Here is a 12,342-nt window from a genome sequence, read left to right on the forward strand (position 1 = left end):
CCTGAGCCCTATGTTTATATACAGTGGTGTTCAAAATACTAATAGCAGTGTTGAAAAAGTGAGTAAAGCTCCATACCCATATAATAACTTTTAATTTAAATCACATAAATGCACGTTCTATTCTATATCACAACATGAAGAAAAATGTGCTAAATGGATTATTAGTTTGATGATAAAAAAAGCAAGTTCCCCTTATTTAAGGATAAATGCAGAAAAGGATGTCCTGTGCATTTTTCTCTGTGCATGGGTCGTCCAGACATTGTTCAGAACAACAGCATACTTTGATTCAAAAGTTGATTAGAGATGGAAAACATACAAAGAAGTGCAGAAAATGATAGCCTGCTCTGCTAAAATGATATCAAATCATTTTTAAGCTTTAAAATGAAGACCAAAAGCAGAAAGACGTGGAAGAAAACGGAAAACTACCATTCGAATGGATCGAGGAATAACAGAATTGACTCAAAGAACATCTAAAGTTACCTGTTAGTACTGTTACTATTAGAAGTCAAGCTACCAGCAAGAAGTCCCCACAAAGTCCCATTGTTGGAAAAAAGACGTGTGCTGAAGAGGTTACAGTTCACCAAAAAACACATTGACTGGCCTAAAGAGAAACGGTGCAATATTCTGTGAACTGATAAAACAAAAGCAAGAAATGCAGAGGAATTGTGGCGTGTAGTACAGATGTCACAGATGTGAAGCAGTTCTCAGAAGGCAGGTTATATATTAGTTCAGAGATACACAAGAAAGATTAAACTTCAAGCATTTTTGTTTAAACGGTAAATTCATCACTTTATAAAGGTGAGTTTTAACAGACTAATATTGTTTTTTCTTTACTTTTATATTACTACATTTATATTAAACTAATAATACATTTAGCACATTTTTCTTTATGTTGTGATTCAGAATAGAACGTGCAGGGTGTCAAATGCATTTATGTGATTTATATATATGTATGTTTATATATATATATATATATATATATATATATATATATATAAACAGAAAAACAAATAATGTCTAAATCTCCATCTTTAGCTTTAACTGCGGAAACACTTTGTCCCAGTTTTACCTAAACGCCCCTCGTGCTTGTATATAAGAGGCCGTCCAAGTTATACCAGGACAAAGTGTTCTCTTTACTTTGTGTAGAGCTTCATCAGTGAAGGGGTGTTTTTCTGCATACTGATGAAACCCGAAGGAAAAAAAAAAAAACACAGAATGGTACAATATGTGGATATGGCACCAGTCCTACAATCGTATCAGCTTCAGCCATCACATCTGTGCTATTGAGGGGGGTTGCTGAATACAGAATAATGAAGGACTCACACCCTTTTCCTGAAACAGACTGGTACACACAGGTCCCAGGGGTCACACACCTACCAGCATCAGAACAACAGAGCTGCTGAAGGATAAAAATAGATCCAGTATTCTGTAAGCCACTAATAATAATAAAACACTGTGGGTTAATTTTTTTTTTTATTCCTGGTGGCATTTATATACTGTACATACTGTGAATGAACTGCATTGTTAACTGTTATGCCAAATGAACTTTTTTAGGAACTTTTGGATAATCAGATGGGGAAACGTGAGGACCAAGTTTATCCTGGTTTTATTTCCAATACTGATTGACAATATCTATGATCTATATTGAACAAGCCAATTATATCCCTCTAATGTGACCTCATTTAAGAAGAGCCCCTCTCCCCAGCTTGTTTCCCAGTTCCACTGTTCTCTCGAGGGGCGTGGCTCAGAAGGAGCTCATTTACATAGACACTAAAATGTGCGTTTAGAGAAGTAAAACAAAGAGAGCTTGAAATATATATAAAAAATGCATTATCTAAGGCTTTTTCAGCTAGAGCATTGAAGATAGACACAGACCATATGGTTCTCAGAATTTATAGTAGATGTTTCAGAATGTCTTTGTAGACCCTAATGAATATTAATGAGCATGAAAAAGCAACAGTCACATGACAAGGCGTCAAAACAAACAAGATATCGGAACTTGAAAGAAGTGAAGATTGTTCTTAGCAGATCCTGTAAAAAACTTGAGTCTTTTTTTTTTCCCCACTCAGGTCTCAGATGACTTGATCTCAGTGCCACAGAAGGGAGGTTGGGCCTAATTAGCATGCCAATAGATGTGTAAATAGATATATGTGTAAAGCCAAGACAATAATGCCATCAGTCATTTTTATGACAATTTCTCTTATTTATTGTGACCTTGAATAGTCTGAATCAATCTTAAACAGACACACTTCGGGGGAGCTCCAAGACCTTTGCTAACTTTTTAAAGAAATGGTAAAATATGGGTCCTTAAAACTGTCATGCTTTGCCGATTTTAAGATATACAAAGTAACACAGAAGACATGTAACTTAATCAAACAGTGACATTTATTATTATATCATCAAGTCAAAGGAAAAATTTAAAGTCAAGCAAAAATTGATAATGTGAAGTATTTGTTTTGAAGCAAGTTCGTTTATATGGACTTCGAGCTAATAAAGCGAATGGACTTTATATGCTGAAATTAAACATTTTAGCATGAAAAATATTTCTACCCGACAGTTTACCTCTAGTTCAAGCGACAATCAAATTTTACACATTAAAAGGTCAGTCGAAAAATATTAGTTTGAGCGTCAACGTTTTTAAAGAATTTGCCCAATAAACTACACAAATTCAGTATCCAGTAGCACAGTGATTACACAAGTCATGAGGCAATTATTTGGCATAGTAGTGCTAATGCCGCTAATCGTCGTGTACATATTTGTTAATTTTGGCCGTGTACAAGAAGTCTTCCTCCCCGAAGAGAGTCAATAAATATGACTGTCAATTATGTGACACAAGAAAGCACTTTAACCCTGATTGGCCATTCTAATTACAATCAACCCTATGGTAAAATACATAAAGTACAAATTGGCATTAAATTTAAACAACATACAAAAAACAAAAAAACAAAAAAAAACAGCCAGTGTTTTTTCCCCCTCCTTAAATTACTACAACAAATCATCCAAAACAACTAGTCGTGAATTTGCCCTTTTTCAAACCTCTCTCAAAACCACACTGCAGTGTACAGGGTTTGCACACAAAAAAAAAGGAGAAATAAATAAAGAAAAAATAAATGCGTTGTACAAAAAAAAAAAAAAAACTAAATGGAATGGCCTTTGAGCACATTTTAAATGTACAGAAGGAAAAATTTAAATAGTTTTGGCCACTAGAACTGGGTAATGTGAGAAAAGAAGAAGGATTTTGTGCACATGACAACTGGCAGTGATGAAGCGGGAGGGGATGAAGCCGTCAATCGTCCATGCCTATGTTGCGGAACAGGTAAGACATGGACTCTCCATTGTGAATGCGGCGAATCGCTTCGGACAGGATCATGCTGATGTCGACTGTCTTGATCTTGGGACACTGCAGTTTCTGGATCTCGTGTGGGATGGTGTTTGTGACGACCACCTGCAGAGGGGGCGAGAGTCAAACAATTTGAGAGATCAGACTTAAGGTGGAAACTATACATTAAGTCCCCTACCTACGAATGAGTTTCGTTCCGGGAGCACGTTCCTAAGTCAGATTTGTTCTTAAACCAGACAAAGTGAGCCTTTGACAAGAATTTATAAGGTAAAGCATACCAATCCACTTGACTAAATCTCTGTCCCCTTTCCCCACACTGCCATCATGTGGCCAAAAACTATAGAAATTAACCTATAGCGCCTAAAGAAATGAACCTCACAGTGAAATCTAACAGTGTTGTCTCTGCGCCTTTAAATCACGGATGCCATTTTGTCTCAAAGCTGTTTTCCAATGTATTAGACTGTGGACTGCTTCGTTGAGAATTTTCTGAAATTAGGATTATTCACCATCAGGATAGCTATCGTGCTCCCGGACTGCACCTCACTTTCACCACGCAGCTGCTACGCGATCGCTATAGTTTAGAGACTTGCTTGCATATCTTGTATACATCGACCAGCCATAACATTAAAACCACCAAGGATTTATGTTCTCCTTGTGGTACCAAAACAGCTCTGACCCCTTGAGGCATGACTCCACCAGACCTCTGAATGTGTCCTGTGATTTCTGACAAGATATTATTATTAGATCCATGGATCCCACAGATGGAGATATTTGGGTGTCTGATCTGGGGAATTTGTAAGCCAGAGCAGCTTCCTTGAACTCTTTGTTTGCATGCTGTGATGCACTGAGTGTCCTGATACCTTTCTATCATTAAGTTTTTTTTAGGAGTTTGTGCTACATTGGCTTTCCTGTGGGATTGGACCAGACAGGCTGACCTTTACTCCACACAAGCATAAACAAACCTTGTGTGCCCATGGTCCTGTCACCTGTTTACTGGTATATAACCAAGACTCAATGTTATTGCATTCAGCTTGCAGTGGTGGTAGGGTTATGGCTTATCAGTGTACATCTGGGGGATTAATAAAAGCATCTGTCCACTAAATGACACTTGAGAGCAAAACAGCTCCGACCTTCAGGTTATTAAGTTAAACTGTTTTAATGTTTCTCTTTTCTTTTTGAAAAACATCCTGCAGTCATCATTATCTTGCTCATTACCCGTGTGTCAAATAAAAAAAATTAAAATCCCTGTAAAAAATATTTGCGAATCTTAAAAATCGAGACAAAAACAAGACCTTTCAGGATGCTGTAAAATTTGAAACCTTAGTATTAGTTCTCAATAATCGTTGACTTTTTGTTTTCATCTTGCATACAAAAATCTAACGACAAGAATACTATAGATTATTCTTTAGAAAAGAAAAACAAACTGCTTGATTTTTTGCAACAAAGCTAGTTTTTTTTTCCATGTTTACATAATTAAGTCTGACTCCAGACCTCATCTATGGCGGACTCCTCTATCAGACGTGGCGCGTCAGAAGACAGGATTCCATGAGTGGCCATGACGAAGATTTTATAAGCGCCTCGCTCCTTCAGTGTCTCGGCTGCTGCCAGGAAGCTGTCCACATCATCGATAATATCGTCCTGCAAAATGACAAGAAACATCGTACCATATGTTTCAGCCGGCAGTAACAGGTCCAAGTCGGCAATGTGTTCCAAAATCTTTTAGACGGTCTTAAATCTCACCACGATGATAGCGATCCGACCTCCCACGTCTCCCACTACAGTTATCGGAGGCTTTTCTTTTGGAATGAGTACTGTGATGATGATAATATTAATTTAAAAAAATAAATAAATAAAATAAATAAATAAAATAAAAAAAGACGCACAACATTGCAAATATACTATTCGAGTTTAAATGAAATTATTAAAAATAACACAGAGTTGCTCAACAGAAGTGCTTACGAGGTATCTCCAGGCTGGGATGGATAGCGCCGATGTTTTTGACAGTAGGTGGAGAGTGTCGTCCGTCCACGAGGTCGGACTCGGCGTCCTGTGCTTCGCCGTGGATCACGGCGATCCCCAGCCGGAGCCTTTCGGCGAATGACTGCGCCCTAACGGAGCACAGGGTAAACACGTCAGTGTGTGTTTATTACACGACTGCTATAGAATCATTTTAGTCATAAAAGTTCATAAATTACCGTTTAGCCGAAGATGGAGATTTGGCCACAATTACTGCGTTTCTATAGTCAGGGATCTGAGTGTTAAACAAAAAAAAAAAAAAAAAAAAAAAAAAGAGGGGGAAGAGGCAGAAACAGGATGAAGGTCAGTTGTCAGTTTAAGCAGTCTAAACAACCTGTGAAGGTGGCATCTGGCCTTGAATTTTAGACACGACAAATAAAGCAATAAATAAACCTGAGGCGCCGTGAGCATCACCAGCAGCAAGAATGGGCAAGTATGGGCTGCTGATGCTCAGGTCTACAGCTTTACACACCTCTTCCTGAATGTACTGCAGCAGAAACGGAGATGCTCGCAGGTTGTCTACTGGAATGTTAAAAAAACCTTGGATTTCCTTCTGGTGCAAATCCATGGTGATGAGATGAGTCAGACCTGGTCAGGAAAACAAGGCCAGACTGCAAAAAATGTTGCGTTGCAGTGTGTATCGTATACACTGCGGTAAAGTCCAAATCCTGCAGCTTTACCTGCTTTACACATCATGGAGGCCAGCAGTTTGGAGACGATGGAGCCTCTTTTCCTCATTTTGCACTGTTTACTGTAAGGGAAGTATGGAATGACGCCGATGATGTTCCGCGCACACGAGGTCCTACAGGCGTAGACCATAATGAGCAGCTCCATGATGGTCGTATTAACGTCTCTGGTTAGGGGGGGGGACAAAAGGGAAAAACTTTTTACATTTTAATATTTAATACTACAGTTTTATCATTCTTTGCGAGTAAGGAAATTCAATGTTTCTTTCAAAACGTGCAGCTGAGAATAGTTAACCCTTGCAGAAAGGGCGTTTAAGTCAAACCGGGACTTTGAGTCCATTGAGGGCATAAACCTGAAAACATAAAACTTACAGTACAGTGATGAGACTCTTTGCCACAGTAAAACATCTGAATGGTGCAAATGTTTTAAACATTTTAAAAGAAACCACGTCCATGCCAAGGTTGCTCAAAGCCCACTGCTATCATTCCCGTAAACATTCAGCGTGTTAAAAGAAAAAAGAAAAAAAAAACGTAGTCGGCAACTTGTTCGATCAAACCATTCTGTACAATCAAAAGTCCCAGTTTGACTTGAACATGTATTATTGTCTGTAGAGATGAGGCTTTTTACTTGTTTTGAATAGATAGATGTCTTACTTTGATACAGTCTGGATGATGAAGACATCTTTTCCACGCACAGACTCTTGGATCTGAACCCGCGTCTCTGATGAAACAGAATATTATTATTTGTAATTTCTGCTGTTTTGTGCTTAACGGGTACCCAAGCAACATCTTCAAAATATAAACAGTGAATGTTTAAAAGAAACCTGTTGCAATTCATTCGAATACAGACAGCTTTTTGCATCAAAACTTTGTATAGTGTGCCGGCAACAAATTTGGCTCTTTGTGCACTTTCCAGAAAGGAATGAACACCAGCCTCAAAACACAACAGGTCACAAAAAAGAGACACTCGCACGCACTCACACCAACGTTAAAGCACATTGATCGGATTATTGTCCGTCTGATTTTAAGCTCCGCTTTATTTTACTGATTTCTATATGGAACACTTGGTCGTCTCACCTCTGTTTGCCTCCTGATAGACCTGCACCTTGCCAAGCTCCACACCCAACCGTCTGTACACAAGCAGAGGCAAAAAAAAAAAAAAAAAAAAAAGGGGGTGAAAAAGGAAAAAGAAAAAGAGGAAACACAGGTCCATTACAATGTAACATTAATAGGGTTTAGTTTCTTTTTAGCCACCATTTTGAACCCTTTTAATTCCTGTTACTTGTATAACTGCTTTTACGAACCCCAGGTAACTGAGCATAACCAATCATTCTTCCCTGGAACCTTGTCACAGAGTTCAATGTGTTTGACTGACTTGAGTAAAAAACTTCTTAAGACTATCCTAGCAAGTAGGTACCCAGTTAAATATATCTGACATGTACCATATTGTCTGCCAGATTTACAGGGTGGGGTGGCATGGTGGTTAGAATTCTCCATAAACTCTACATTTAATTATTTCACACCGAAAAAAATCAAATGATGCCAAGAGAAGGTCCAGAAATTAAGTGAGAGAAATGAAAATAAAATAGAATGGAAGACTGGTTTGAGATAAAATCCGAGTACAGTTGTTAGTGAAGTTCAGCTTCTAGTTAAACGTGTGTGATGTGGCGAAGAAGAACCCCTGTTCATGTATAAAGGATCGGAGAGAAACCCTGCCTGAATTGCAAAAACTCAATTGACATTCTAAAGAATGGCGGTTAATATCAAACGATACAGTGGATTTACAGCATATCACTGTACAAAAGTCTTAGACATCCTGTGTTTCTGATTTTCTAATAACAGTACAAAACTATCAAAGTTTAAAGTTACCGAAAAAAAAAAAAAAAAAAAAAACACAAGCTGTATGCCAGAAAAGAAAGCAGGGTACTATATAAGCGAGCACTTTTTAGAAAGAAAAAACACAAACAAACAAAGGAGAAACCGTCAGGTTGTGTATGCAAAACAGAAGCAGGTACAGAAGTTAAAGTCCTCAGTAAAACTGTGGCTGCTTCTGCAGGACGCTCGGGGAAACTTAGCAGCCAATCCTCATAAAAGTGCACACATTTTACCTGGGTCTTTAAAGTGCCATCACTACAAATACTGAATTTGTTTCACTAATCACTGGGCTTTATGGTTGTTCTTTTCTTTCTCTCTCTCTTCCAGGCATCCCTGCTCTACAGCGTTTATTTGCATATGCCTATATGTGACATGGACTATACTTCACCACACTCTTCTGTAATGACGTACAAGGATCAGATACACAACTAGAAGCATGTGCTGTTTATCAAAGGTCAAAATGTGTGGAATGCATATTAAAATATTGATTTTGTTTCAGACAATTGCAACACAATCAAGTTACTCAGTGATGTAAAGAGGAAAAATCAAAGTTCTTTTTTCTTCTTCTTTTTTTCCCTTATTCTTTAATACCACATAGCTTTGACCAGGATTCTAAACTAGTGCTAACAGACATGAAATTATAATTGTATAAAATGTAGAACGTCCAGGCACTAGTCTAGTGTCAGAATTTTAAGATGGCGTGATTAGGGAAACTGTGAAATAGTTTCTGTGCGCATCTGCTGAACAATGTCGGCTAAGAAGCTGTTTATGCATTTGGAAAAAGCAAAAATTACAGTATGGAAAGTTCAAACTTTGTTTATCTAAACACTTCCACATTTGAGCAGGAGATGAGAGGTAGAAAGCTTCAAGCTCCCGTGAAGCAAAATGACAGCTTAGTCATGAGCCGAGATGATTTTAGCTAATTAAAAAAGTAAAATAAATAAATAAAAAAACTGAAAGCAGAGAAATTCATCACACTGCATCTTCAGGATATTTTTCCCTACAACCATGACACTGAAGCAAACATGGAATAGGACAAGCAAGACTCTTCTCTTATTGCATAAATTCACTAAGAATCAGCTTGGTTATAAAAAACTAAAACTAACAACAAAAAAAAAAAAAAACTGTACAAGATTACCTAATTTTTAAAGTAATCTTTTACAGCTCTATTTTTGTGTGTTTTTTTAAGACAATATTGTTTCTACAGTTCCTACAAAAACATACAATTAGAAAACCAGAAAAGTGTATTTACTTTTTTTACATCACCAAGAAAACAGATTTGATGACTATGACAACCGGAAACCACACCCGAACTGACACACATCCTCTTTCATGGTAAAGCATACCTAATGTCAGTTTGCATACTGAATATATACTGCATGCATACAAGAGAATCTGTGACAATTCTAGCCTTTTTTCCTTCACCATTATGATTGAGGTTTCAATCCCAAACAGGGACAGTTCTGGGACTTTATGCAACCCTTATATGCGGTCGTTTCAACTATTAAAGCCTGTTATACAATACACAAGCCCAAAATAACAATGCAAAGCCACACACACAATGAAGTTACTGCAACAGCAACCTACTCGGCAATCCTTTTACCCAGCTCTCTGCTGGATGGGTTGGAGTTGGCCGTGAAAATGACCAGGCCTCCCTTTGTGGCGTTCATAGTCAGTGGTTTCTTGGTGATGACCCCGTGGGACTCAGACAGTGGCTCCCTGGGCTCCCAGGCACTGCTGAGCCCTTCCTAATAACAGGATCACAGGCAGACCTGTTAGTTTAACATCACACTCATGCAAGAATCTCTGGTCAAGTCCTGTAGGAAGAATAATATAGACCATACTGTCAATAGTTACAAGCACATATCAAGGGAAGAAAAATAAACAAAAAAAACCCTGCATTTTTACCAAGTTCTTTTAATGGGTTTACAGCAGAAGTGACAAAATCTATCAGGAGAGGAGAAATATCTCAAGCATTTCACTGCATCTCGTACTGTGTATGACTGTGTATGTGACAAATAAAATTTGAATTTGAAGCTTAACGTTTCCCTGCTTGGGATAAAAACATTTAACACTATTTGGAATTTGGAAAGCATCCTAAAACTCAAATTGCGACCAAGAAACTGAACAAAGTCTGCTATCTGTAAAGAGAACCAGTCTGCCATTTTAGCATACAATTTCTTTAAAAATATTTTTCATATTAAAATATTCTCTTTTAATCTAGATCAGATATTAACAGCACTACTTACGCACAAGTCTTTACTATTTTTGTGTGGGCTTGTGTAAATGCTTCACCCGTCCATAAATAAAAACAAACACTAATGTGAATAAATAATAAAAGAAAGCAAATACAATACTAATAATCTTAAAAGATGTATTCACACTACGGAAATTTGGGAATACCAAACAGCCTTATATATACGTCTTTGGACTGTGGGGGGAAACCCACCGAGCACGGGAAGAACATGCAAACTCCATTCACACAAACCAGAGTGATGTAATTGGCTTAACTTGTGAAATTATATAACGTCACAAGGTGCAACTGTGTGTCAGAAAATATTACCCCCATTAAACTGTGGCAGTGCTACTACACCACAAAACTACAGGTTCGACATATTGATAAAGCAGCCTGGACTGCTTGTGTAACTATAGATTTCTGCTACTGGTAGGAAATTCTGACAGGTTAGGACAAAATGACAGAACATCATGTGATTATTGCCAAAGATTCATGTAAACCAGGTGATCTCAGACACATCTCGTCTTTAAATTGTATAACAACCCCTAGTTGCTTGACTAAGAAGGCCGTTACGAATCATTCGGTAGTGGGTGTCTCTGATCCTTTCAGAATTGAGTGACAAGCTCGGAATCGTTTAGAAGAGTTCTGAATTCAAGAAGATTAGTGTGTTCTTATTTTAATACTTTTTTTGTGGTTTGGCGCATTAATTAATTGTTTAAATGTACAGTCATTAACATTATTATACATTTTTTGCTGTTCTTTGAGGTAAAATATAATCTTAAAACATATTTCACATTGTTATACAAACTGTGTACAAAAATTCATTGAATATTAAACTTAATTCAGTAAAATCGTTTTGTGACTTGTTTAGGCTAAAACATCAAAGCACGTGATGCACCCTTGTAATGTTTAAACTGAGGGGTTTAACTCAGCGTTGCTATGCGCGACGATGTTTAACGTTAAACTGACTGATGTCGCATGAAAATGACGTAACAGCGAGCAATGACAAATTGATTCGCGTTTATAAGACTTTATAGTCTATGTTTTTTCCTTATTTAAGGAAAGTAGGAAAACGACGGGTAATACAATATACTTAATTTATTTAAAAAATAAAATACAATAACAAAAAGCGATAAAGTAAAGGACAATTTACTTCCGAAAAGCCCCGAACTATTCCGAAAGACGTGCTCGGTCACGTGACTATTGCTTATTCTACTACTTGAAGCCGAGACGTGTCTGAGACAGCGCTATAAAGCCGGAAATGCACGGCAGCATGATCAGAGTCTTTACAGAAGACACCTAAAGTGTCACCCTACACACATTTACTTAATTTTAATCTAAGCAAAATTCACATAGGATAACAAAACAGTTTGAAATGGGGTGATCACGTGATTTATACGCAAGCCGCGTGCAATTGCGTAAATCGAGCTTCGGCAATAATCACGTGATGCTCCATCATTTTTATCCTACCCTGCCTGAATTTCCTGCCAAAAGCATAAATTTAGTTACACGAGAAATATAGTGAACAGAAATGATTAGCGAGCGCATATTTGAGGGTACATCTAAAACTATTCGCTATTAAACACCTCAATATGTATTATATTGACTAAAATATGCATCTTGATATTAATATTGCGTCTCTGTTACAACATGTCGTTATTCAATTTTTTCCAGTCTATTTGTATTATTTTAATTATTATTATTAGCTAGTATATTTTCCAAGCAGCTGGTTAACCAGCTCACCACTTTATTCAAATACACAAGCACAGACAGGGCAGCTATGCTAGATGAAGTTAGCATCACCTTCTGCAAATATACAGGAATAAACAGCGAAAATAAATAATTTACGTCACAGCAATTATCTAAATCTAAATAAATTAAATGTATTATATATTATAAAAAATTATATGAAATTCTCTTACCAGTTTTGGCCTTTGTACCTTCTCACAAATGCAGACTAGCCACAGACAGACACACAAGTAAAACAAACCAGCAGCACCGTGCAGAAGTAATGGCCGCCACCATAGCGGCTTTTCAAAATAAAGGTCCAAAGGGGGAGAAAAAAAGAATATTGTAATGCAGTGGATGGTACGATCATTTTTATATAATTATTAAAATGATAATACTTTATTATCATTTAAATAAGGTGTAAATATTCACTTATTTATTGTTTGTTATTTTTCTTGTGA

At 37.2% G+C, this 12,342-nt stretch overlaps 1 protein-coding gene across 3 annotated transcripts; it reads right to left on the bottom strand.

Annotated features, from left to right (window-relative positions):
• Nucleotides 1-2,367: 2,367 nt before the first annotated feature.
• prpsap2 (phosphoribosyl pyrophosphate synthetase-associated protein 2) lies at nucleotides 2,368-12,164 on the bottom strand. Of its 3 annotated transcripts, none has more exons than XM_053492596.1 (11): nucleotides 12,076-12,164; nucleotides 9,505-9,665; nucleotides 7,120-7,172; nucleotides 6,697-6,763; nucleotides 6,037-6,209; nucleotides 5,829-5,944; nucleotides 5,536-5,591; nucleotides 5,300-5,448; nucleotides 5,081-5,151; nucleotides 4,832-4,978; nucleotides 2,368-3,445 (listed from the first exon to the last, which is right to left on the bottom strand). In XM_053492596.1, exons 2-11 carry the CDS (start codon nucleotides 9,585-9,587, stop codon nucleotides 3,287-3,289), a joined length of 1,074 nt encoding a protein of 357 aa, XP_053348571.1. In that variant the 5' UTR covers nucleotides 9,588-9,665; nucleotides 12,076-12,164; the 3' UTR covers nucleotides 2,368-3,286. The 3 variants fall into 3 exon arrangements, with proteins under 3 accessions (XP_053348571.1, XP_053348570.1, XP_053348572.1); XM_053492595.1 differs by having other exon boundaries at nucleotides 9,505-9,734; nucleotides 12,076-12,141; XM_053492597.1 differs by lacking the exon at nucleotides 9,505-9,665 and having other exon boundaries at nucleotides 12,076-12,139.
• Nucleotides 12,165-12,342: the final 178 nt, after the last annotated feature.

The sequence above is a fragment of the Clarias gariepinus genome, chromosome 3, assembly GCF_024256425.1.
Source record: "Clarias gariepinus isolate MV-2021 ecotype Netherlands chromosome 3, CGAR_prim_01v2, whole genome shotgun sequence".
Classification (NCBI taxonomy): domain Eukaryota; kingdom Metazoa; phylum Chordata; class Actinopteri; order Siluriformes; family Clariidae; genus Clarias; species Clarias gariepinus.

What these genes read in the sequence shown, in the direction of transcription:
- prpsap2 (XM_053492596.1), bottom strand. Translation starts at nt 9,587, where the DNA reads ATGAACGCCACAAAGGGAGGCCTGGTCATTTTCACGGCCAACTCCAAC. An exon ending in TCTCCATCTTCGGCTAAACG is followed by an intron (nt 5,449 to 5,535) that starts GTAATTTATGAA and finishes GTGCTCCGTTAG; the next exon opens with GGCGCAGTCATTCGCCGAAA. An exon ending in TCCCAGCCTGGAGATACCTC is followed by an intron (nt 5,152 to 5,299) that starts GTAAGCACTTCT and finishes TCATCATCACAG; the next exon opens with TACTCATTCCAAAAGAAAAG.